The sequence below is a fragment of the Vombatus ursinus genome, unplaced genomic scaffold (assembly GCF_900497805.2).
Source record: "Vombatus ursinus unplaced genomic scaffold, bare-nosed wombat genome assembly UNPS02014923.1, whole genome shotgun sequence".
Taxonomy (NCBI): domain Eukaryota; kingdom Metazoa; phylum Chordata; class Mammalia; order Diprotodontia; family Vombatidae; genus Vombatus; species Vombatus ursinus.
The window spans coordinates 965375-992967 of NW_020954701.1; the positions used below are offsets into that span (position 1 = coordinate 965375).

At 36.5% G+C, this 27593-nt stretch overlaps 1 protein-coding gene and 1 long non-coding RNA gene across 6 annotated transcripts in view; one reads left to right on the forward strand and one right to left on the reverse strand.

Annotated features, from left to right (window-relative positions):
• RPS6KA2 (ribosomal protein S6 kinase A2) overlaps positions 1-27593 on the forward strand; it is a 540405-nt gene that overhangs the window by 364349 nt on the left and 148463 nt on the right. For all 3 annotated transcript variants that reach the window (XM_027843552.1, XM_027843551.1, XM_027843550.1), the window contains one exon: positions 20330-20446. In XM_027843552.1, the coding sequence (XP_027699353.1) occupies positions 20330-20446 (117 nt within the window). The remainder of the gene's footprint in view (positions 1-20329; positions 20447-27593) is intronic.
• Positions 1-27593, reverse strand: part of LOC114029197 — a 198187-nt gene that overhangs the window by 22106 nt on the left and 148488 nt on the right. For 2 of the 3 annotated variants that reach the window (XR_003567450.1, XR_003567451.1), the window contains exon 3: positions 25148-25249. This is a non-coding gene — a long non-coding RNA (uncharacterized LOC114029197). Of the gene's footprint in view, positions 1-12828; positions 13177-25147; positions 25250-27593 lie in introns of those variants that run through there. The other variant, XR_003567449.1, reaches the window with a different exon arrangement.

Sequence of the window (27593 nt, forward strand, 5' to 3'; positions counted from 1 at the left end):
TATCCCAGATGTCTGTGAACAATGGCACAGAAGTCACCCTGCCACAATAACTTTTAAACCTGCTTGTACATGAAGTTCAGTGATAGTATACATTGGTATATAACCCATAGCAGTTATATGATCCAAAGGGGAGTAGTGTTCCTGTTAATTAACGATTTGAAGGAGAACAGCTGAACTATACAGAGCTACAAATAAATTCATAGTCAATATGCTCAGCAATATTGGCATTTTCAAAACCAACTCTTAAAAAAAAACACATTTTTTCCAAAGCAGATAGTTAAAATGTTCTCATACAATAAGAATAGCTGAAGGCATTTCCTCTTTATTATGTATTTGTTACAGGCAAACTTGGGTGTTGTATGGAATTCTTGGGAATTATATTCATTGCTGAGAAAGGTCTGGCAAGGTGCTAGCCTTGGACAGTGAAGCTTATATTACATGCTTTCACTGATAGTTAAAATAAAGATTTACATAGCTGAAAGAGAGCTCAGAGGTCAATTAGTCTAGACCTTATCCAAATTATGACATTCCTGCAAATGATTATTCTGCTTCCTCATCAGCTCCTTAACAATCTCCATCAATCTCCGTAGAAACGACACTCCCAAACAAGGTAGCTCATTCTGTTTTGGGATTAAATTATATTTAATTTTTAGGAAGTTTTCCTTATGTTGTGCATAGAATTGTGGAACCACAGAAAATTAGAACTTGGAAGTTCCTTGTTTTATGGAAACTGTGAAAAAGCTAAAGTGGCTCACCTCTGGTCACATAACTTGCTAGTGGAAAATTTGGGACTAGAATCCAGGTCTTCTGACTACTCCTGTATCTCACAATTTCTACTACTCAGGAGAAATCTTATAAAGTGCTAATGATGGCTTAGGCAGGAAGGAAATTCAATCTTATTTTATATGTCACAAATAGTGTGATTAGTTGTCCACTATACTTCCATGACCATACTAGAACTGTCTGCATATTAGTCCATGGACTCCTGATTTCTATGAATCTACCATGATTTTGTATTGGCTTTTTTGAAGAAAACCTAGACAAATTTCAAAATACTGATTTTTAAAATCTCCTAAAATGATTAAGCAGTCTCAAATAGTGTATTCAATAAGAAATTTTAAATTATTCTACTAACATATAAATAAATATGTGGATAAGTATAGTTTAAGAGGCAAAATGGTGTAGGATTAGAGAGCCAGCCTTGGGATCAGGAAGACACATGGGAAAACCCATGGAGCTATGCAACATATCTCTAGACCATAGGCCTTGATATCATTGGTGGATTCAGGCACAGGTGCACCATATGAAGCTTCTCTCATAACTGGTTTCCTTCTAGTGGTCATCACTTTCCTGCTGTGCAAATCCTCTTCTACTCTTGTTATGATGAAGCAATAACAAGTCCCCTTAACTCATAATCACCGTTTCTAAAAAGTGATAAGAAAGTGTTACGCTATTATGTCAGCAAGAAATTTCCTTTAAGCCAGAGCTTTGCAACATTCATCGAGTTATCTCTCTCTGCACAATACAGACAAACCCAGACAATTCTCCACTCCCTAACATTTCGCATCTTTAATTAGCTGTCATCCAGTTGGTGATGCATGATAAGGTCAAGAAAGGGGCTAGAGCTAAGAGTCATCAGCATAGAGATGATGATTGAACTCATGTGAGTTGATGATATCACTAAAAGAGACAATGTGGCTAGGGAAGGAAAGAGGAAACAGGATGGACCCTTGGGATCCACTCATAGTTAAGGAATATTATCTGAATGATGATCTAGCAAAGAAGATTGAGAATGGTCAGAGACAGGTAGGAGAATCAAGAGATAGCAATATACAAAAATCCAGAGAGGAGGGAGTATTCAAAAGGAGAAAGTGATCAATAGTGTTTTATATGCTGCAGAGAAGTCACAAAAGAAGGAAAATTAAGAAAAGCTGTTAAATTTGGTGATTAAGAGGTCCTTGTCAACTTCAGAGAGAAGAGTTTCAGTTAATAAGGTTCCTGCAGAAATAGATATATGCTTACTCACCTGTCCCTAGAGGGTAGTTCACTAGCAACGTTCCTAAAACTCAATCTCCAGAGCAGTGGAATGGCAATTTCCATTTTTAAGTTCTTTTTGATAACCTCATCCACTAGACAAAAAACAAAGATCACCTCCACCTCTACCCTTGGGATTTGTTTCATGAGTAATCCCAAATTTGAGAGTTTGAGGAGTTATCTTCTATAAAGAAATACTGATAGTTTTGCCTCTCAGAGAAAGAAGACTTTCTTCATAGACAACATAGTAGCCCCCTTTGTGCCTCCTGCAGCTGATGAGTGATGCTATGGTGGTCCATCACTTACACTCCCACCATAGGAAATTTTCTCATATTTGAATCCTTACGAACTGCTAGATCACTCCCATGAGAGCAACTTTATCTCTGTAATGATGTAGCATCTTGCTGCTCCCTTCTCTTGTAGCGTCTGTGCTATCTTCTGTATTATCACCTTTGTCACCATCCTTAGATGCAGTTCCTTGCTTCTTTGTGCTGTCCCAAAACAGTGATTCCTTCACTGTATTCTTAGAGTCTTACTCTGCCCCAGAGCCATTAAGGGACAATCTCCTAACTTTGAGTACCCATGGTATTAACAAAGTGAGTGACCCTAAGAGTTCTGATCCTAATCTGGCTTGAAAGGATGATATTGTAATTCATAAGCTATTCTAAATAAATAAGTCAAGTAAAATTGTAAACAAACCAGAAAGACATCCATTCGTTTACTGTGTGTGTGTGGGTGTGTGTGAATTTCTAATTTCTTCTGAGTGGGTTTGCCACTTTAAGTGATCATTACTTGGTCAAAATTGCACCCATTGGGTCGTAGGAACTATGAATTTTAGGGTTACATAAACTATAAGTTAAGTTTCTTGAATATGCTAAAGTTATTACTTCAGTTATATCAAAAGAGCTGTGAGTTTCTCATTATGAACAGATCACTCTCTGATGCAGATCATAACCCTCCCATGCCTTATTAGTTGATTTCATGAGTTTTAGTACCCAAAACATTCGCCACCTCTAGGCAACCTTTTGGTGATGGTCATCTTCTCCCTTATCTTAAATGTTATTATCAAGTCAATGTCAGAAGCCTTTTAGTTGGCAAAGTCTGTCAGAGTTTGTATTGCACTAAACATAGTCTCTGAGAATCCATTGTCAGTTCTATGTTATAATGAAGGTGTAGAGGAGAACTTTGTTCTGAAGTGCTTTTGTCTAGAAAAAAAATTACTTCTACATGCCAAGGAAGAAAACAGTTTCTCTTTGGCACTCAGAATTATCTGAAGAACTAAGAAAAGGAAATAATAGTAAAATTAGTGAACACTTAGTGTAAAGGAGCTTTATTGAATTGAGATAGTTGATTTAAATGTATTTCACCTCATTAGGCATTGGGGATTTTGGAATGGGCATTGAGCTTTGGTTTTTTTCTTCCAATTAGAAAATGATATATAATGGTTTAGAAAAATCTTTCATTTGCATGACTTATGTGTTTTCTAAAATTCTCTTGCAATTTGCTTTAGTGAAAAAAAAGTTTTCAGTAAGAGACATTTTGAAGGTTTTAGAACGCTGAAAATAAATTAGAACGAATCTGTGCATGTTATCCAAAGAATGAAATAGAAGATAAAGAGTCAAGTTCTAGCAGTTCTATAAAGAATGGCCTTGTAATTTATATACTGTTTGTAATCAATTAAGCAATTTGCTGAACCTGAATATGTCTAATAGTTTATAAAAGATATACATATTATCTGATTTCTCCTGAACGGGTTGTCAGTTGGTCAACATTGCAGGCCATTGGGTAATAAGGAACTGTGAAGAAATTCAATGGAAAATCTAGTTCATACATTCCCTGGGGAAGGCAAAAGCAAACATCTCTAAATTTCCATGGCAGAGAGAAAGGAACAAAAGAAAACAGTCTATATTTCATCACTTTATAGATAGATGAAACCCATCTGCTCTGGAGTGAGCTTTTGCTTGGAAGCCAGTTATTTTTGTGGTCAGTAGAGTGAATCTTTAGATGTTGAATCCTGTGGTATTTGCTAGCAACAATAGAAATGCTGATGGAAATGAGCTGTGTAGTAAGAGTCCATCTGAAAGGACAGTAGACCGTAGAGGCCATTTCTCTATCAGTCACCTGGCAATGTGTTCAAGTTAAATCCTGTTGGAAGGCTGTGCAACTAAATGACAAACCTTTTTCCTAGAGTAAAAGAGCATGGGCTTACTTTTTTAATGGCTGATAGCATTATTTTTAGCATTCTGTTTAATTAACTTGAGTTATTTAATTTGGACTAAGTTTTCCTGCTGTGCTACAGATCTCATTCACGCAATTGCCTGCATCATGTACACAAAGCTGCTGGCTCTGGAATACAGTTAACATAGTATGACTAAGAAGGAGGGGAAAATTACTTAAGAATTCTAGAACTTGTCCTGATTTTCATTTTTGCTTCTAACATATTTTTAAAGATCTCTTAAAATTTAAAGGAAATGCTTTGGGTGAAAGATGATCTTTCAGTAAGATGAAGCAAAATTTTGTTTTCACGTAATCATTTACCAACCTGAAAGAAGGTCAACTTGAGGATGTGTTAAAGTTGTATTTAAGAAATCATTTCAGATGAACTTAGAATTTGAAGCAAAATTATTTGCCTGGATTGTATTTTTATTATATAAGAAAGGAATAAGATATAAGACTGTGTATAGTAGGTTAACTAAATACTGAGCATGCTCCTGAGGCTGATTTACCATCTTGATATTTTCTTTCTGGGGGTAATAGGGAGGATGAAACACTCTTTGAGAGGAAGAAATCAAAAACAGTGAGGAAGAGGTAGCATTTTAAAGTGAACAGGTGGGAAATAAATGTGTATACTCTACATGTTAACCTTCAATTGAGTGAGGCTCAACTCTTGTATTGATCAGTTAAATTTGTAACAATTTCATTGGTCTGGGTACTCCCTCCACTATGACAAACTGCCACCAACTCTTCCACACCTTATAAATGGTCTTTATAGCTGCTATGGCAAAAAAAAAAAAAATCACCCAGTGGTCAGTCTTTTGGTAGTGAGAATCTGGGTATTTAGGCTGGTCCTCAAGTGACAAACATACAGTCTCCATAACTACACTTACAGATTTTTCCCTTGTGAAAAGACTTAAAAGTGTTATCTAGTCTAAATTGCCTGGGTGAGCCATCAGAGTAGAACTCGGGCAAAAGATTCACCACTTACTACTATTAAGTTAAGCCAAACCAAAACACCATTTACTTATCTGTGTTTAATTTTAAAAGGGCGTGACATGTAATCACACCTAACTCACTGAGTTTATTAGCAGATAATGGTAATTAATTTCATTTTTAAACCTATTGTTTCTGCAGTTAAAGGGTGCACTTTAAAGGGGTGTGGTGTATTGTCACATATAGCTCATTAGATTTATTAGCAGTAGCAGATAGTGGTACCCAATTCCATTTTTAATGTTGTTGCTTCTGCAGTTACTTGACAGTTCCCACTTAAATGTGCTTTCCTTCACTGATATTAACTTACTGGCAATCGATGTGATGGAAAGTTTGAATTTTTCTCACTCATTGAACATCTTCATGTTTGCCATCTGTACCCTAATTAGGAATTCTATGTTAATCTGCAAGATGGATTTTGCACATCAAAGAGTAAAAATTCTAATACTTCACAAATTGAAGTTCCTTTCTTATTTTTTTCAACAAATGGAAGCCTCATTCTGAACTTCCAAAGATTATATTCAGACCTGGATTTTTTTTCTTAAAACTAATTATTCTATTTGGTTCATGTTCCAAAAAGTTTAGTGAAAAAAATTTTCACTGAACATTCTCACAGCTCAGTACAGCTAGACATTTTAGGAACATGGGAGTTGAGAACAAATCAAATTTTCATTTATTCTAGACATCATCTTGATATTTTTCCTGAATATATTTAAATGCTATAAGCTCATACCTGTCCTCTTTTTAAAAAACTAAATGACCTCCTCACACTTGTTGAAAAATTCCTTCTTAGTTTTATTTTTTAAATATTAATCTTATCCTGGGTCAGATCAGTGGTCCACCCAGCATTTTTCCCTTAATAATGATGCTTGGCTAAAAGATATAGATACATCCTCACTAATACAACCTTAGATTTTTAGGATGCATCTCAGATCACCCAAGATCTTATACGTATTAATCTGTGTCATACAACTATAATTTATGATTTTATATATTTTAAACCCTTCTTGAACCTATTTGTATTTCCAGCCTAAACCACCTCCAAGGGTGGTTTCATTATTTTTAATTTATTTTTACTCATGTGTCAACAATTCTAGGATCTATGATTTCATCAGAATTTTGTATATGAATGCACCTTGTAATCCTTTTGAAATGAATGGATGCTCTTTGAGAGTTGTGGTTGCTAAAGAAAATCCATCACCCTATCACCTACTTGGTGATAAGCCCTTTGAATTGAGGCTAGTTTTCAGGCAACAGATATATCATCTACTACTGAGTCCATATTCAAAGCTTTCTAACTTGATAGAGCCTACCAGAGCTTTCACTTTAATGGCACAATCTTCTCCATAGTAAGTAAAGCATCAAAGTAATATTCAGAATTGTTAAGTAGAGTGAATTAAGTACAAGGCTTTTAACTAGAGCATAGAAATTTAGATAGAACAAATTTTAAAAGATTGAGCACCTTTCAAATTTGTTAGTTTCATTTTGATAGTACTTTTATCCTTTCTGAAGAATAGAAAGAATAATTAGTTAACTAGGAAGATAAATAGCATGATTGTCTTCTTTTCTTACCACCATGATTACACAACAGGATAGTTCCTCTCAAAGTAGCAACTTCAAAACATACCAGGATTTCTGTCTTCCCACCATAAGGTGGTATCCTGGGGTCTTGCCCATAAGCCAGTATCGAAGGTCTTTCCCCTATGCCTGATTTGATGACATATTAAGTGCTACTTGTCTCATGCTGCTTTTCCCAGGGACTAAAATTATGTGTTGCAGCTCTGAGGACTTTGGTAGAGATTATATCTCTTTTCTGTTGAAACTCGTAGTCTTTTTGTTTGAACCATATTACCTCTTCCAAGCTTACTTATGATCCCTGGTTCTAGCATCTTAAGATTGAGTGATCAAGTCCAAGTTTATTCTACATATTTTCAAGACAATCACAGTTTACTTTATAGGCTGGGTTCCCTTTTTTTTTTTTAATCTGCTCTCACATAGAACTCTTTCAATTCTCTTGATCATTTTAGTTACACCTCACTAGATTTTCTTCATCTCTTTGAGTTAATCTTCAGCACAAGCACCTAAATTGCATGCAATGTTCTAGTTGAGGATGATGGTTAAAGAGGGTCTTCTGCTTAGTTTCCATAGTCCTTTCCTATCCTATCATTAAACAAGTTGCCATTCATGACAAGGCATTCTCTCCAATTTCAAGTTAATCAGTGTTTTAAGTAACCTTTATTGTGAAACCCAGTCACAGGCCTTTTAAAAAAATATTTAATACATAAATGCCCTAATTCCCCTGTCTGCATACTCAAACACAGAACTCTAGTAAATTAGTCAGGTAATATTTTTCTTTGCTTGAACCACTTTGACTTTGCCCAAATTAGTTGTCTTTGTCTAAGTGTCTGATGATCTGCCCTTTAGTATATTTTTACCAATTTGTTAGGTATGGAAGTAAAACTTACTAATCTGCTCTCCTGTGGCTGTAATCTGAGACTCCTGTGGACTCCTTCTTATGGATATACAGTGCCTATTTGTAATCATTGTTTATGTATTTTAGAAAGGAGTTTGATAATTTCATTCTAGATTGACTTCAGAATTTTACTATAGGTGGGATCAAGTCTTGGTTACTTATTGACATGTTATAACAGTTAGCTATTGAACTCCCTATGCTTTTACCACCATTTGGTCCAACATCTCTGACCTAAGTATTTCAAAAGACAAGTTGGCAATCTTTCCACTAAATGAAAATGAAAGTTTAGGTGTCTAATTTGTATATCTAGGGCTAGAGACTGAACCTGTGATTTCATTGTCACAGAGAGCTCTCAGTTGAGAAAATTCGCTCAATCAAATGGCACCTTCTCTGCAACTTATAGTCTTAGAGAATTCCCCAGAGCCCTGAAAGATTAAGTGATTTGCTTAGGGTTACACATCCAATATTGTCAGTAAGACTTCATAGGCTTTGAGGCCAACTCTTTATCTACCCCACCATGGCTGCCTCTTATTTATAGGCATGAGAGTAGGGTAACCAGTTCACTGGGCCTTTCACTGTGACCTTACTGTTTCATATTATAATATGCTAAGGGATGAACCCTACTCTCATGCCTGAAGGGACTTTTGAAAATTAGTCCCCCCTATTCCCTCTCCCCTTCTTCAAGAGAATATCTAGCTTTTCAACACTTTGGGACTGGGATTCTCTGTTTCCTTCCTCTGTTCTAACTCTCAGTTCTTTGCAGCTCCTCCATGTGTGAAGTAGGCACTTGCAGAAAGTAGTTCCATCTGTCAGTCACGGTTTGTAATCACAGTTTCTAGAGGGCCCAATTTGCATAGGCCATGCTTTGTAAAAATACCAGGAGACTAAGAAGCTTTCAGAATGATGGGAGAGAAAGGAATTGGAGGGGAATGGGAGGGAGAGAAAAAAAGAGAGACAATGAAAAGAGTCCTAAAATAAATGCATTGGATAAAAGAGGTTGGGAAATTAATAGGGGGATCAATCTTGCCTTACTGTGGAGAATTAAATAGGGAGAAAGAAGATGCTGAGGGTTAGAGAAGGGTTGGAGGAATGGACAAAGGAGAAAGAGGAAAAATAAGCATCTATATTTTTAACTCTTTTATTACAGCTCTTTCCATCTCTTCTTTCCTTGTTCTCTTTGCTGTCCTCACCAAACCAGTGTGCTTGTTACAAAAAAATCTTAAATAAAGGACAACTTAAAATCTAACCGGGCCTTCAGGAGGTGACTAAAGTAGAGTTTCTGTAGAGAGAACAAAGAAGTTCCATATCCTCCTTGATACCCTCCAAAAATATATACCCACCACCTAGTATTACTACTGTAGTACAAAATACTACTCCAGTGGATACTAATTGAATTTCCAAGGCATTTTTCCAGAAGAAAAAATGTTTCAAGATGAGTGTGCCTAGTAGTTGTGTGTTATGTTTCAATTTCTCTAGTAATTATTACTGTATTCAGTTGAATAGCATGTCAAACAGATGTTCCTTGGTTCAAGAAATGAAAATTACCAGGCCTGGCAGATATCTTGAATAACTGAGTAGGTACTTCCCCCATCACAAATATATCAAATTACACTTCTGAGATTTCCAAATATTGCTAGCTTGACCTCTTATCCAAGCTGTGTCCAAATAGTCCTTTCCTTGACCCTCAATATTTCTCCTCCCTCTCCTTCTATCCCCAAATCTCAAGTTTCGTATGCTGTTTTCTTCTCCAGGCTAATCCATCAAGCATCATTGTAGTCAACTCGATTGCTTCCATCTGCAATATTAAATAGCCTTGCTTCTATTAGCCCTTGAGACATGGATAGGACCATGATTTCAGAAATGTTGTCCTCAAGAAATTGATCCTAACAAGTGCAGCTGGTCCTTTCATTTTATTTCCCATTCACCCACAGTAACTGAAGCAGAATTTTCCCCAAACATCTAAGGGGCAGCCCAGGAAACAGGGAAGATGCTAAAATCTTTTAGGCCCAAATCTCCTCACAAAACTCAAAAGTAGTTAATTCCAGAACTCATACAGGAGGACAGATATCCTGTCCTACTCTTTATTTGAGCACAGAAATACCATGGGGAGAAAAGTTGAATTCACTTCATGCTATGATCTTTACTGCTATCTTAGTACTAATGTGGTCCACTAGACTGCAAGCAATAAGTATTTGGTGCTAACAGATGGTTCCTGTAATCTCTAGGAAATGTTTTGGGTTGTTGTGTGTATGTATTTTCCCCCAGTGAGTTCATCTCTAAAGGTCAGATAATGAGTCTGTTTTCCTATCTCTGGAGGCTGCAGGCAAGAAGTTGCTGAATGTTCATCTCTCCATTTCACAGAAGTAAAAGAAGTAGAGGGAAGTGAGATGACCTCTATATAGTACATGATGGTTCAACCAGGGAAAATTAGAGATATGTCCTATATAGGCTATCACAAGGAAGATAGCTAGCTAGATAGATAAACAGGTAGACAGATTCCACAAACTTACGGGGACATTCAATTACCAAAAAGATCATACTGCTAATGAAGTGGAATGTTGTAATAATTTAATAAGATAGTAAGTCTTCTGCACTTGAGTTCATTAGGGAATGAGAAGAAGAGTGAGAAAGTAGACTACTAGCCAGGTCTTTTAGCCAATAATCTCAGGAATGTTTGATCCAGGATTTTCTGATTGCAGTAACTGAAAAATTAGTAAAGGAAACTGTTACAGGTGCTTAGCATTTCAGAAGTACTCAGAATAAGTCAGTAGGAAATTTTAAAGTAAATGTTCAAATAATTATTTGGAATATATTATACTCACTTATACATTGATACTATTTATACATTTAAAAAAATTTGTAAACTCTGTCTTAAGTGATATTCAGAGTGGATATTCACCTAGGGGATGTATACTTACTTTATTGACTTGTCCTAGAAAAATCATACGGTAGTCAATTCTAATGTCTTCCATTTCCAGCTGGGGAAATCAGAAGAGGCTTCCTATAGGAGGTGGCATTTAGGCTGAGTTTTAGAGGAACCTAAGAAGTCTAAGAGGAAGAGATGAAGAGGAAGTGCTTTCCAGACATAGGGGACAGCCTATACAAGGGCACAGTAAAAGATGGAATATAGTGTATAATGGCTTTCAATTCCAAACAGAGAAATTTATATTTTATCCTAGAAGGCTGTGTGACCCTGGGCAAGTCACTTAACCTGTTTCCTCAACTATAAAATGGGGATGATACCTCCCAGGGTTGTTGTTAGCATTAGGCAGATGATAGATATAGACCTAGAAAGGACCTCATAGGCCATCTAATCTAGCCCCTTGACTTTATAGACAAGGAAAATGGGGCCCCAGGAGCATGAGTGACTTTTCCAAGGCTGGGGAAGTCTACATCAGAAGCAGGATTTTTAATCCAAATTTTCTGACTCCAGAGCTACTCCTCTTTCTAATGTATTAGTAAAACCATTTGGAAATATCCAATAGGCAGGTGGCAATTAGGCTGGAACTCTGAAAAGAGAGATTTATAGTCTTAGAGACTGTCCTGGGACACGAGGGATTAAAAGACAGGCTCATATAGCCTGTGTGTGTTAGAGGTGGGCCCAGGCCATTCTGACTTTGAGATAGGGTCTCAATCTGCTATGCTAGAGTATAATTAAGCATAGGTGGGAGATGGGGTAAGGATTTTCCAGCTCATTTTGTCCAATTCCTTATTTAACAGATGAGGGAAATGAGGTGAAGCAAGTTTGAATAACTTGTTCAAGGTCTCATCATCAATAGGAAGTAGAATAAATCTTCCCAAAAAGGAGAAAAGGTCTTCTTGCTCTAGTCTAGAACAAGGCTTTGTAAGGATATTTGAATGCTAATTACTCCTTATAGATAGAAATCCACCGATCATGCTAAAGAATGGGGAATCCTTTGGTAAGAAAGAACATACCTGGGCATGACCTCTTTCCTCTTTTGATTGTTTATTCTTCTCATCTGAGTGAGTACATATTGGAATCCGTAGCTTTACCGGTTTTGAGTATTTCCCAAAGTAGATATAAAGTTTATTTTAGAGCTAGAAGGGACCTTAGAAATCACCCAATCCAGCCACCTCTTTTTACAGCTGAGGAAAGGAATGCCCAGAAGAAGAAAGTACCAGGGGTCAGGCAGGTTGCAGAACCAAGACTAAGATCCTGACTTGTAGGCCAGTGCTTTTGCAGTGGTCCTATAAAGTACCTGACCTGTGGTAGAACCTTCTGAATTCATACTGAACTGATCGGCCATAGCTGAACTCACTGTACCCTGACCCCACCATCATGATGTCATTGGTCCTTTGAAAATCAAGGACAAGCAACAAGGGTCACTTTCAAAGAAGGACTGCACAACTATCCAAAAGCTGATTTAAGCTGAAATGAAACTATTACACTGAACGTTATGCTTTGAATGGGACCCATTCGTGTTCTTTTGTTGTATTGCTAACTAAAACTCTTTGAAATTAAATGTTCCCTTTATTATAAAAGAGAAGTTAATAGTATTCTGCTATGCCAAAGGGGTAACAGATGTTTATGATATTTTAGGAAATTATATTAGCAGTGAGATTTTGATATATTTTTGTAATAATAGTGGGCACATGTGTTGCAAAGGGCCCACGTGTGATGAGGGCTGCCCTTCATGCCAGGAGCATGAGGGTATTTTTGTATGGATTGAAAAGAAGCAGAATAGACGTCTCTAGCCTCTTCTCCCCTGACCCTTGTCCGAGGGAGGCTTTCATTACTGTCAGGAAGAGAAGTAGGAGGTTGGAGCCAAAAGTCACTCTGCTTCCCTCAGAGAGAGAGGGTGCCAGGTACTGTTTTTCTAGGTGATATGGTCAGGTTCAACCTAACTTCTGGTTGCTTTGTCATTATAGGAGGAAAGGGGTCCCCAGGCTTTATATCCAAGGTTTGACCTCTTTCCCACCATATACCAATTCCGCAATGAACACACATAGCAAATAGCAAAGAAAACCCCATTTATCCAAATCGGTAGCAAAATAGAAATCAGAGAAGATATACACAGAAAAATACATCAAATATACCAAAAAGGACAGTTATTTCATTACCATTCGGAGTGAGATGTTAGCTCAACCAAGAGAAAGTGTCCTTGATCTCACCCAAGGTGAGACACTCCAAGTCTGTAGTGTAGCAAGCTAGGGACAGGAACATGATAGACGTTGCAGGCTCCTCTCCTGTCTTTCCAAAGTCTTTTTCTTCAGCCACTTAAGGAGAGTTTGGCCTCTTCCATCTTCCCTCTTGAAGCCAGAAACCAGAAGCACCCAAAGCAACAAAGCTTGAAAAAGCCTGAAGAAAGCTGGAGCTCTCCTGCCCTTACCAACTCAGGCCTGTCCCTCGAGCAGGGCAGGACATTCATTGACTGCCAATAAGGAGAGAATCTGCTACCAATGGGCCTGGGGACACGGGTTACATTCCTTTAACTGAATACCTTAAAGGCAAGAATATGCATCAGACTTAGACTGTGAACTGTGTTGAAAGCTTTGTGTCTAACCTGTAATTAAAATTTGTAAGGGCACAGCTTGAGTGTCTTTGAATACACCTAAGAATTTGAGAGTAGAGGGAGGTCCCTGTCAGTGGAATACTAACGTGGATGCTTACATTCTTTCCCATAGAAGAGGGTCAGGTCAAGCTAAAATTTGTGCATTTTGGAGCAGCAAAGTAACATGTGAAACATTTGTGGAGGTCTCAATAATCAAGAGCTGCATCCTACATTTAAACAGAGGCCCAGGGACTAAATAGTGTGCTGTCATTTTCTGACACTCTTCTGTGGTTCCGTAAAGCAAAATGCACTCTTGCCACAGCTGTGGGAAGGAAGAAGGAAGGAAGGAAAGAAGGAAGGATGGATGGATTGGGTAGTGTTATCTCCACTTTACAGTTGAGGAACCTGAAGTGAAGTGACTTGCCCAGGATTGTACAGGTAGCAAGTGTATGAGGCCATATTTGAAATCAGGTTTTCCTGATTCCAGCCGGGGCAGTCTGTTCATCGTTCCATCTAGCTGCTTCCCCTGCTAACTTATGCTTCTCTCTCTCTGTGATTGTTGCAGAATCATGAAATCATGGAATTTTAGAGTTGGAAGGGACCTTAGTGGGGAGAAGTTCCCCTTAAAGGGGGCCTTCAATTCTTCCCTCCCATGCCATCCCCCTCCCCAAATTACTCCCAATATTGGTACCAGGAATTGATTCAGTTCTACCTGTTGTAGGCTCTCAGAAATGTGAGATGTAATGAATTCATCATACTAAGATGTTTTCAGCAATATATGAATAAATTTGAATTATTATCATTTTATGAACAATTCCATTTTCTATACAACTGCATCTCTGGAGCTCTTTCAGTGAAGAAACTTTTGATTCTGCATGAAATACCATCAATAGAGTATGTTAATGAGTCTATTGAAGTATGTTATTGCATTAGCAGAGAAAAGGCATTTTGTATTATTGTTTTGTTTTGTTTTCTAGTAGCAGAGGTTTAAATAACAGAGGCTCCAATATTGAAGAAGCAATGATGAGTGGAAAGAAAAAAAATGATATGGCACAATTTGTTAAATTGTAGATTTATCCCATTATGGTACTAATTTTTTTTTTAGCTTTAGCACTGGAATAAGCTTTTCTAGTAGGAAAGCTAGGTTTTTCAGGCAGCATCCTCTGCTTTTAAACAACTTGGAGACTGATTTAGTCAAGTTTCCTTTGTAGGCCAAACTGTAGATAGTCTGTCTGATGGCCTCACACCCCATTGGGAAACGAAGACTGACAATCAGATGCAAATAGCCCTAGGGGTAAGAAATGAATGTTCAAGCAAATTCAGAAAGCCTGAGGAGAAAAAAAGCCTTAAAATGTGGAAATGTACTATTCTATCATAAGCATGGTAAAATATGTATTACAAAAGTATATGTGATGCATAAGACATTTTTATCCATTAATTATTTGTCTTCACAATTACTTCTTAGACTCTTTTCCAAATTCCTATAATTTTCATGAAAAAGAGAAACAAAACAGAAAACTCCCTATCTAATCATTTATTTCCTTTTCCAAATATAAAAGCAACAAGTTTCATAATTATGGTGGTTCTATGGTTCTGTTATGTACTTCGAAGCAGGAAAATATAACTTGTGACTTGTAGAACTGAAAAGAAACTTACATTTCATCCCTTACTATAAGCCACTGCTATACCTTATGATCAATTAAATAAGTACTTTCGTAAGGGACTACTATGTAGCTATCACTTGAAGGCAATGGACAATATAGGCAAAAAAAAAAAAGGAACTAATCCCTAACCTCAAGGAGCAGATATCCTACTGAAGGCAAAACAACAGTTATACAGATAAATAAATACCAAGTGATTGGTTGGGGAGAACCAAGAGCTAAGGAAGGGAATCACTAAAGGTCTCCGGCAGGAGATGATATTTGGGCTAAACTTTGGTTAGAACTGTGGATTCCAAGAAGTAAAAGTGAAGAGGGAGGACAGCTGTTCATGGGGAACAGCAAATAAGATAGTCTAGTTGGAACATAAAGTTATCCCTTCCACATCATGACTTTCCCCATTGCAGTTTTGATATATTGCAGGTTGGCATAAGAAATTAAATGGGACTTTTGGAGGAGTTTTGCTGAAGCCACAGATGACACAGAAAAGTTTAGAAATTCAGAAATGCATAAAATATATGGATAGTATTGTATAATAACCACATATTTTATCTTTTAATACTAAGAATATACATTATTTCTGTTTTAAAGTTTAAGTATGACCAAATACTTGATCCAAATTTTACAATAAGGTACTGTAAACACCCCATAAGAGAAAAAGAAAAACAAACTTCTTTTCTTGTATGATGGGACGGCCAAAAAATTTTATAAGATTTTCCAGATTGCAGGGGCACTTGCACCCCTAACCCCTGTGATGTGGAAGGGTTATCTGTATTGTGTGGAGAGGTATAATGTGAAGTCAGTCTGGAAAGGTAGATGGGAGCCAGATTGTAAATGGCTTCAACTGACAAGCAGAGGAGTTTGTATTTAATCTAGAAAGAATTGGGACCCACTGAAGTTTCTTAAGTATAACAATGGCATATATGGTCAGATCTATGCTTTGGCAGTATCAGTTTGGCAAGTGTGTGGAGGAGGACCAGAAAGAGAGGAAATGAGAGGCAGGAAGGGAGACCAACAAGGAGGTTACTATCATGTGTTTTCCTGTCATTTCTCTGATACTTTCATGGATATAAAAGTAAGCCTCTCTACTGGACTTTTGCCCAGAACGACCCTTCTTAGCTTTCATGGGAGGTTAGGTCTCTTGCTCAGCAAGTCTTGCTGTATTCTAGACATTACTTCGCTCACTGACCCAAGTGAAGCTTGTATTTGTTACCCCAATCAATATGTCTGTGGGAGTGATGTCAGAACTTTCAGCAGATTTCAATCAAGCTACTTAGCTAAAGTTGGTGAATGACTTTGCAAGTTGTCTTTCATGTAGCCTTGCTTATTTTATTACCAAAAAAAAATGTTATTTACAAATTTAAACACTTTATACAAATCAAATACCCTTCTTCATAGTGCTTCTTTAGCAAAACTTCTTAACCTTTTTTGAAGTATCTTTTTTTTTTCACCAACAATCACCCACAGCTTGTTGAGGAAAGATTATTCATAAGATTGTTTTTGGAACTTTTCCTATGAATATCAACGTAGAGCAAGTAAGAGTTAGGTAAAAGGAGAAAATTTTAGGCAACTAGCTTCTCCCACCCCCCACAATCTCACTCCAAATTAGTCATAAACTTCATCAAAATAGCCCCCTGGATTTCACTGATACTGGGGAAAAAAACTATTTTTGAATCCTTTTTTGGGGGGAGGGGGGCCTCATACTTCTAGCTATGCTATTGTTTGTAGGAGATAGTCCCAAACCAGAACATGTATGTTATTTGGGATATGCCTCAGGCAGCTCCAAGAATCTTTTTTTTATTATCCAATAAGTATAAAAAAATTTTAAACTCTCAACAGGCATTCAAATAAAATACAAACAATAGGGATAACTATTAAGTCCTACACTTGTGTTTTAAGAAATAAACTGCTAATTTATAGGATGAAAGAGGCATGACTAGACTTCAGTTACTGTGAAAAAGATCTGGGAGTTTTAGTTGGCTGCCATCTCATTATGAGTCTATAGTATGATTTGGCAGAGTCATTATTTTTATTGCTTTAAATAGACGAAGTTTTCTTCTAGTAGTTAAGAAGTAAGGATGAGTGGAAAAGAAAAATGAATTCTCAGAAGTTACTGAATTGGGGCTTCATCCCATCATGATGTTGATTTTTTTTTTCATCTTTAGCAATGGTATAAGCTTTTCAATTAGGAAAGCAGAGTTCCTCAGGGTTCAAGCATCTTTTCCTGATTTAATTGAGGTTCCTTTGTGACCACATTGTAGATAGCATACACACAAAACCTGTGACTGCCTTATTCCCCAATTGGGAGAGTTAATATACTTTGGTTGAAATAACAAAGTATTTAGAACTAGGGAGGTAATGATCCCACTGTACTTTGCTCTGTTAGGAACACATCTGGAGTACTACGTGCAATTCTGGGTAACATATTTCTAAACAACAATGAACAAATATGACTATGCCAAGAGGAAGTCCACCAGCATGGTGCAGAAACTAGAAAAAATGTTATATGAGGATTGGTTAAAGAAAATGGGGATGATTCTCCTTGGAGAAGTGGAGATTAAAAGAAAACATAATAATTGTGTTCAGATATTTGGAGAAAAATTTCTTGGTAAAGTAAGATTGGACTTTTTGTTTGGCCCCAGAAGAAAGAAGGATCCATGGGCAGACATTGAAGAGAGGCAGATTTCAATTCTATGTAAGGAAAAGCCTTCCTAATAGTGAGAGCTGTCCAAACCTGTAACGGTCTCTCTTGGGAGGGTTTCTTTTCACTAGAGGTCTTCAAGTAGAAACTGTTTTAACTATTTGTTAGGAATGTTATATAAAGCATCAAATGAAATGTAAGCAGTGTACTTTGAAAATTGTCAAGAAGTAGATTAAAGTCAGCTGCTGCCACAGAGAATTTTTGCTCAGATAGATTAGATCCGTAATGTCAAACTGAAATAGAAATGAAGACTCTGCCATACATAAGGTCCCCTGCAGGCCACATATTGACTTAGAAAATTACATATTAGCATTGTTTATATTCTATTTTATTTATTAAAATTTAATAAATTTAATTATTTAATAATTAAATAATTTAATTTAAAGTAATTTATTATTATTTTATTTATTTATTTTGTTAAATATTTCCCAACATTTTAATAATTTTAATCTGGAAGGGGTTTTTTTTGTTTCTTTGTTTTTAGGCAATTGAGGTTAAATGACTTGCCCAGGGTCACACAGCTAGTAAGTGTCAAGTGTTTGGTCTAAACCAGATTTGAACTCAGGTCCTCCTGACTTCAGGGCCAGTGCTCTATCCATTGTGCCACCTAGCTGCCCCTGGAAGGGGTTTACTGGGGAGTATTGCAGGTTGACTACATAGTTGACACCTCAGAACTTTGAAGTTCTTCAAAATCCCTTATAATCCCTAGATTCTGTGTCTGACTTCGTCAATAGTTCTCTTTTACTAATATGACTTGCATCTCATGTATACTTTATCTTTTTGTGTAATCCCTGTCTGTGATATGCCATACATTCTCCATAGAGGATCTATCCAACATTCTGGAGGCCTTCTTCTTCTAGGTCTTCTTTTTATTTTGTGAATAACAACCTGAGTAGTCATCCATTATCCCTCACTTTCATTTCTTGGCTAGGCCACCTCTTTTTCCAATCACCTATTTCCTTGATGCTTTAAATTATTTCTTATGTGCAAACTACCATTGGTAATACGTTGCAAGGACAGCTAGATGATACAGTGGATAGAGTGCTGGGCCTGGAGGCAGGGAGACCTGAGTTCAAATCTAGCTTCAGACACTTACTATGTGACCCTGAACAAGTCACTTAACCGTGTTTGCCTCATCTGTACAATGAGTTGGAGAAGGAAATGGCAAACCACACTAGTATCTAAGCCAAGAAAACCCCAAATGGGATCACGAAGAGTCAGACATTACTGAAACGACCAAACAACAACAATATGTTGCGCTCTACTATTCTCACCATGGATCTCTCCATTGCTTTTAAGAAATTCTGGGAAATGTTCTTCTTGAAAAACATGTATGGTATACAAGATATACGATATGCCTTTGTTGTGGTTAATTTGCAGACCTTTGGACCCTTTCATCTCTTTTTCCTAAATGATATTTTCAAAAATGCACTTTTTTTTTTTGCTATTCTCCTTTCTTCCCATCTTACCATTAAAGGAATGAGGAAATAAACAAGTATTTATTAAGCATTTACCATGTATCAGGCACTGTGCTAAAATTAAAGGCAAACAATATCAAGAGCTATGTTAATTTAATTTGGAAAATATTATCAAATTCTTCATAGTTTCTCACTTCAGTCTGTGACAGATGTTGCCACATAAGCTACAATTATCTCCATGGTAGTCTTTTTACTTGCATTCATCAGGAGCACTACAAAGTGAAATGACCAACTGGCCTGTGAATCTCTGCTTTATTGTGATTGAGAGCATAGTGGAACCAATTATACTAATTCCTTTCAGAGCAGAACTTCTGAGCCATCATCCTCCCGTTTAACTCCAATTTCTTTATTTTTTTTGTTTAATTTTTCATAAGAATGTTGGTACTGATGTGACTTAGTAACTTCAGTAATATATAAATTCATTAGTTATTCAGCAATGATTATTTTTAGAATGCTAAAAGTTAAATTAATGCTTACAAACAATTTAAAAACTGGGTCTTTCTTAGTACTATCTATCTCTTTTCTACTACTTACTGTACCACTGTTACTATGAAAAAGGAGGGGATCTGGCAGTCCCCTTTTATATCTAGAGGTCATTCTGTTTAGATAGATAGATAGACAGACAGACCACAAGCATGTGTATGTATGTATGTATGTATGTATGTATGTATGTACAGCATTTTCTTTAAAAAAGGAAGATAAATGAAGTAAGTAAAAGTATTATATTTTTCAAAGTATTTTAGGTATCATTTAAAAGTGTTGCTGTTCTTGTTACTTACAATGCCTACCAGTGGCAGCTGCCCACACAGAAGAGGCTCAATAAATTTTTTTTTAAATAAAAGGATTTTTAGGAAGGAAAGTTTGAAAGGTATGTAGTTTATGAAGTGATTGGGTGTTTTCCCCATCAAGCAGAGCATTGATGATGGCAGTTTTCAAAGTGACAAAGAAGAAAGTTTTAGAATATGTTAGCAGCCATAATGTGGGGGGAAAACATACAGGTGGGGGTGGCATGAATATGTACATATAAGAAATTTAAGAGACAATGTGTCTGATGAAAACTCAGGTGATCAATTCATATCAGTAACAATTTGCTTCTATGTTTTAAGGTTAAGATTCATTGTCTTTTCCTACCAGCAAATTCTGTTTCTTAGATAAGGAAAGAAATTGTTTTCCTTACTTCCTCTTGAATATAATATGTTACACTAAAATGATAATAAAACTAGTTTGTTTTATTTATAATATGTGCTTCCCCCTCTCTCTTGCAGGAAGAAGGTATTGTAAAGGAAATTGACATCAGTCATCATGTAAAAGAAGGATTTGAAAAGGCAGACCCTTCCCAATTTGAGCTTCTGAAAGTTTTAGGGCAAGGTTCCTATGGAAAGGTAAGTTTAAAAAGTCTTAGATATTGCGGAGATTTTCTATAAAGCTGACAATGTCCACAGGGACATAATGGAAATATCATGTCTTTCTTATTGTTGCTACTGTTATTAAACACATATTAAATTGATATTTTGGGGAATCTATACACATAAAGTCATGGTTAAGGTTTTTTGTTTTGTTTTGATTTGTCTGAAGGTTTTATAATCCCCCAAAAAAGGGTTCCTTATTATTATGTTCTTCTAACTGATATTAATGGGAAGGAAACTTTTGAAAGAGAATCTTATCCCATGTTATACATGCTTCATTTCAAGATTTGTTGGGATTCTTAAGTTCAGCATGAGATGATGAAAAACAGGGAGGAATTCACAAAATCACTGCTTTGTCTAAGACCATTTTTCTTTCTTAAAAACTTATGATTTCTCTTATCCATTGCCTATGCTGATGACACCCTTAGTAGACATCCACTGTTTTACAGAGATGCTTTTTTTCTCTCTTTCTTCTCTATTTCTGGTCAGAGGTTTCAATTTCTTCCCAAAGTTTTCAAACTGAGTTATAAAAACAAATAGGGGAGCCAAGGATATAATTTTATCCTATAGAATCATAGGATTTTTTATATGAAAAGAACATCAGTGGCTCTCCAACCCATACCTGAAAAGAATACCAAATAAAACATACACAAATGATCATCCAGCCTTTGCTGGAAGACTGCCAGCAAGAATGTATCCATCATTCCCAGGGTAAGCCCATTCCAAATTTGTATAGCTCTAATTGTTAGGAAGTCATTCCTTAGGAATTTAGACCTGACTCAAGCCTCAATTTACCTCTCTAGGTTAGAGATTCAAGGAATGTCTGAGACTATCTGGTCCAACTTTATCCTTTTTTATAAATGAAAAAACTAAGGCCTAGGAAAGTTAAGTAATGTGCCCTAAGTCACGCAGGTAAGCACCAGAACCTATGTCCTCTGACTCCAGATTCATTGTTCTCATCGCACCTACATTTGCCCTCAGAGCCAAGCAGGACATGTGTAATCTCATTTCCATATGATAGCTCTTCAAATGTTTAGAGATAGTTATCATGATTTCCCAAAGTTTTCACTTCTCAAGTTAAACATATGCAGTTCATTTAAAGAATTCTCAGATGGCATGAACTTGAGGTCCTTTGCCATAGTGGTTACCTTCTTTTACATGCTTATTCTATGTCTCTTAGCCCTGCTCTCATCTTCTATACTTTGGAAGAACAGGAGAGGAAAAATAAGCAGTAGCCCACAACCCCTGTAAACTCTTTTTCGTCCCCTGGAATCATGCAAATTTTTTGTTTGTTATAAACTGGTCATATCTGGTTACTGGTTCAACCTAACTTACCTAGAAATTACTTGTGACTAATCAGAACCCCTAGCAAGCCTTTAGACCTTCCCTGTCTATCTGGATATCATCCCCTCCTGTAAAAATTCCCCAAATAGATGACCTGGGCAGAACAAAGGGCACACCATTTACTTTGGTCCACTTTGATAACTGACTAGATCCCCAGGATAAGCCTTTGAGTTGACCAGGGTCCTGAAGCTATATACCAAGAGTACCTATTATGGTGACTAGTTTATTTGTACAGTGACCAAGAACCTAGTTGATAACTAGCGAGAGTAGAGGGTACTTGTACAGATATGGCATCACCTCCAGCCATTTTATCATTTACAAAGACAAGAAAAATGTAGGTCAGTGGGTGTTGATTTTTGTGAGGGAAGGGGGATTCTTTAGCCATTTATTAAAAATAGACTTAATGTAAAACCTTTTTGAATGTAGGTCTAAAGAGACCAATACTAGAGAAAAAGTGCCATTTGATGGTGAGATTTAAATATTGGAACCATATGATTCTGAACTACTCTGAAGTCAGTAATACTATGTGTTCCTCAGTTGTGTTATCACCCATTCTCCAGAATACAACAGACAGAATTACCATTGTGATTTATCATGATTGAGATATCATTATTGATAAGGAAATTATTTTCCTGAAATTATAGCCTAAGGAATCCTTTGGAGTTAGGGGTAGAAGTACCTCTATTTCTAATTACTTAACTCTAGATGGATGGTCTAAAAGCAATCCTTTTTCTTCTCCACTTATTATTGACATAGGGTACATATATGCTAGGATTTTTGTCCTCTGGCACTTGGTCCCAGGATTTTGTTTTATTGGAAAGACATATTGGTGTGATGAACCAGTTTCCTTGGAAGAGCCAGTGGAGCCTCAAATATTTACAGGGCTTTAGTTACATAAGTGGCCTTTCTTGGTGAAGCAGCATTCTAGAGCTCAGGCAGCCTTGTACTCTGCAGCTGTGAAGGTTATTTCCTGTCAGGAACTGAGAAAAAAATAACAACAACAACAACAGGTGTCTAGAATAGTGCCATGTCCATACTCAGTAGACTCTTAGTAAATGCTTTTCAATTATGGTGACAGATGGCACCATGAAACATCTAAAATGTCCCTAGAGATCTATTCATGTGTCATGTTGCTCTGTGTATATCCTGGGTACATACCCTTTGTTGCCTTCTGTCAGACTGACAGCTGGCAACGAATGAATTTCTGGGACATATGGACCTTAAATAAACTATATATCTTAGGTCTACCTGTCTCAAGTATGGTAAGGTTATTGACTTTGCAAAGTTGCTATTCTTAAACATGTGTGTTCATTGAATGTTGATGTGACAAAACCCGAATTGGCCCCTGCTGTTTGAGTTGTAGGATAGGAGGTATGTTAATATTGTGTCTAATCTCTTTTCAGCAACATAGTTATATTTTCTGGCACATTTACGCAGTGGCATGTGTTTTTCTTTCCCCATGACAACAACAAACATCTGTTAAATACTTACTATATTCCAGGTACTGTGTGCTAAATAAACACCAAGGATACAAATACAAGCAAAAAGAAAGACATTCCTTACTCTCAAGGATCTTACATTTTAATGGGGAAAGATAACACATAAAAGGCAGATCAAAAAGGGGTCAAAAGTATACTCATGGGTGCCTAGTGGCAAAGTGTGGAGAATAAAAAATGGCTGATCTGGTCCTTTCTTCAAAATGGAAGTGTAAGTAATAACTCATAGACAGGGTCAAAAGGGGTGAAGGAGAAATCTTTTTTTCTGGTGGGTTGTGAGATGTTTATTGTAGAGTTATATTTATGGAAATGAGGAAATGAAATAGTCTTTTAAAATGATCCTCCATTCAGACAAACAACCCTTTCTAAGAGAATAGAAGGCTTACCACAGTTGAGGCAATACCACAAAGTGACTGCAGCTTACACTGCCTTTTGCAGATGATGCCATAAAACAGAGGAAAAATGATTTTTTTTTCTAAGAACAATAAATTAAACAGTATGGAGTTGTTGGGATGAGTAAGAGCTTGTACTTGGCCCTTCAATATACGTTGTGTCATGTCTTACAATGATACCTCCCTTAGCCTAGTGGTTGAAAGGAAAATGAAACTTTGAAATAATTGAAAAGAAAAATTGAAAATTCAACCCACTAAATATCCTCAGAGCATCTTATCAATTGATCAATCAATTGGTCTAAATGGTCTAAATGTCTACAGAATATCTCGTGGATAAGGACAATGAAATGTTTTGATAGGTTTGGTTCTATTTTCCTAGTAACTGAATGATCCTTGTACTACTAGAGATGCTGCCTTTATCTCAAGGTTGAATCCTATTTCGTGTCTGACGTAAGAAGAGATTGCAGAGATGCTTTCTGTGCAAAGAGTAAATATAGGACTAAATCTCTAGAGGATAATTTCCACTTGATTGAATAAAAAATGCCCTTGAAACTATTGCTGCTTAGGTAGCCAGGACAGTAAGAATGAGGGAGAGAAAAGATACTCCCATTCTCCTCCTACCTATTCCACAGCATAAAGTGCAGTTTCACTCTTAAAGGTAATTATTTTGTTGGGTTTTTTTTAATAGCAATAACTGCAACATTGTAAAACAAAATAGAAGATTTATAGAAGACTTAAAACCCCAGTCAACATGATAACTAGCCAGGATTCCAGGGGACCAATAGTGAAGAAGACTACCCTCCACCTAACAGAAACATGTTAGACTCAAGAGGCAGAAAGAGACATCTATTTTTGAACATGGCCAATGCAAGAATTTCTTTTGTTTGACTATGTATGCTTTGTTATGAGGGCTTTGATTTTTTCCCCCAGGGTGAGAAATGGAGGGACACTAAATGCTTGATAATTTACATGTATGTGTATATACACACATATACAGTCATACATACATATACATACACATATATATTTAAATTATAACATAGTATCATATATTATACATATATACATAGAGATATATGTATATATCTTTGAGGTTTTTTTAAACATACTATATAAGGAAAGAATAGTAATGATATTTAATTAAAACCTAGTGGAATGATAACATTCTAGTGGAGGTCTATAGTTAGGTAGAGTAGCATACACGTTAATGGCACTAAACTGAAGAACGGTGTATGTTCTTAAGTATATCCTTATTTTAAGAAAATTAACATATAAAAATCCAAAATGTATTAAATTATTGATGATTGTTATATCAAAAAAAATATTTTCCAAAAACTAAATTCAAGTTGTCTTGAGTTGTCCTGCTTCCACAACATCGCTAACATCTATCCTTTCTCTTCAATCACATGGCCATCGACTTAATTCAGGCTCTGGTCACCACTTACCTGTTCTGTAGCCTCTTTCCCTTTCAATCCATGCTACACAAAGCTGTCAAAATAATATTCATAAACCACAGGTCTGACCAGTAAATTCTTCTGCTCAAGAATCTAGGATCAAATATAAACACATGTCAGTTGGCATTTAAGACACTTCACAAAGTGGTTTCTACCTATACATTCCTCCTTTTCACATACGCAGGCTCCAGCCAAACTGACATTTTTTGTTCTCTGTACATAACATTCCAACTTTTGCCTCCATGTCTTTGCATAGTCTGTCCCACTTTCTCTTATTCTCTTTCTCCTCACTTTCTCCTTTTGGAACCTCTGGTTGTCATTCAGTCATGTCTGACTATTCATGATCCTGTGAACTATACTGTCCATGGGGTTTTCTTGGCAAAGATACTGGCATGGTTTGCCATTTCCTTCTCCAGTGGATTAAGGCAAATAGAGATCAAGGGAAGAGATGGTTCATTTTGAGAAGCAACATAGCTAGTCCACAGATAACCTGCGTGAAGTCAGGAAAACTTGGGTTCAAGTCTTACCTCTTATATACTCTAGTTATGTAACCACTGGCAAATCACTTTACATTTCTGTGCCTGAAGCAATTCTCTAGTCTAGATTATACGTTACAAAACAGCTACTTAGGTTCAGCTAGGTGGTGTAGTGGATAGAGCACTGGCCCCAGAGTGAGGAGGACTTGAGTTCAAATTCAGCCTCAGACACATAACACTTACTAGCTGTGTGACTCTGGACAAGTCATTTAACCCCAATTGACTTGCCCCCCCCCCAAAAAAAGCAAGCTGCTTATCTGTATCATTTTGGGGAGTTTATAGGCAAGAAGTTTCCTACACTGATAAAATCACAGGTCTGAACCATAATAATAATAATAGTTTCAAGTCTAAACATATGTGTTGTATATGACTAAATATAACTCTTGTGTAAACTGATGCACACTTGTAATTTTAATGTTGTGTGATCTGCAAAGACCTGAGTTCAAATACTGTTTCAGATACAAAATCCTAAGTAAGTTATCTGTAAAATAGGAAAAACAATAGCACCTAGGGGTTTTCTTGTCAAAGATACTGGAGTGGTTTGCCATTTCCTTCTCCAGATCATTTGACAGATGTTGAAACTGAGGCAAACAGGTTTAAGTGACTTGCCTAGGGTCACACAGCTAGTAAGTGTCTGAAGCCAGATTTGAACTCAGGTTTTCCTGCCTCCAAGTCCAGCACTGTGCCACCCAGTTGCCCTACGCAAACAAGAGCTATTATTATTGTTACGACTGCATTCTTTGGGTTACAGTTGTATCCTTTCTGGATTTTTCCAATTTTATTTTTATCATTCTATATCTCAGTTCTCTGAAAGCTGTATTTTTTAACTCCTTAGGCCCAAATTAATGACTTTCTTTTTGTCTTCTGCATTTACACTCTCTTGCTAATCTCTGGAGTCCAAGTTAGAAAGAAGTAGGAAATGAGTTGATGAAGACATAAGGAGGGAGAACATTCATAGCTATGCATGGTCAGATAAGGAACTAAACATAGTTAATTCAACAGACATTTATAGAGGGTTAGTTATGTGCTCAGAACCAAGCTAGACACTCTGGGGATTAAAAGAGAAGTGAGGTTCTGCCTCTGTCCCCAAAGAACTAGCCTCGTTAAAAAGACAAAACATAAATAAATGAAGCTTTTAAAAAGCAATAATGATAAAGTGATTTCTAGGGTAGTTTAAAGTTTACAAATCACTTTTTCGACAGTACCTATATGAAGCAGATAGTATAACCTTTAGTAACTCCATTTTATAGAAAATAGAGCTAGGGCTCAAAAAGTTTAGGCCATTTGTGTTAAGCTACACAGGCGGCAAGAGGCAAAAGTTGATGTTTGAATCTGGGAGGTCTGGGGGGGTCAATGTCAAATCCATTGGTCCTTCTGTTGCACCCTAGTATATAAGGCATTATGTGATTAAATATCAAAATGAATAGTCCAAAGAATAAGTCCTGTGGGAGTTTAGAAGACAGAAGGATCAAGTGATCCAGAATAATCCAGGAAGATATCCCTTTCCCTTCTCCGTTGTACTTCCCCCCTACATATTTGTTTTTAAACAAGGATGCAGAGAACAACTCATTTTAATAAAGAGAAAAACTTTTTTAAATTGTCATTTATTTTACTTTTTCTTTATGGAGTAAAACAAGTATTTCCATAACATAGTATGATTTTTAAAAATATGATTGCACATGAAACTGAAAATCTATTACATACAACTTGCTATTCCTTTAAAATATATAATAAAATTATCATGTAAATTTCTTTTTTTTTCCTTTTTTTCTTCCCTCCTCCCCCCACCCTAGAGATGGCTATCATTAGACACAAATATGTGTGAATACATACATATATATATATATGTAAAATAATTCTATACATCTATTTATCAGTTCTTTCTCTGGATGCAGATAGTG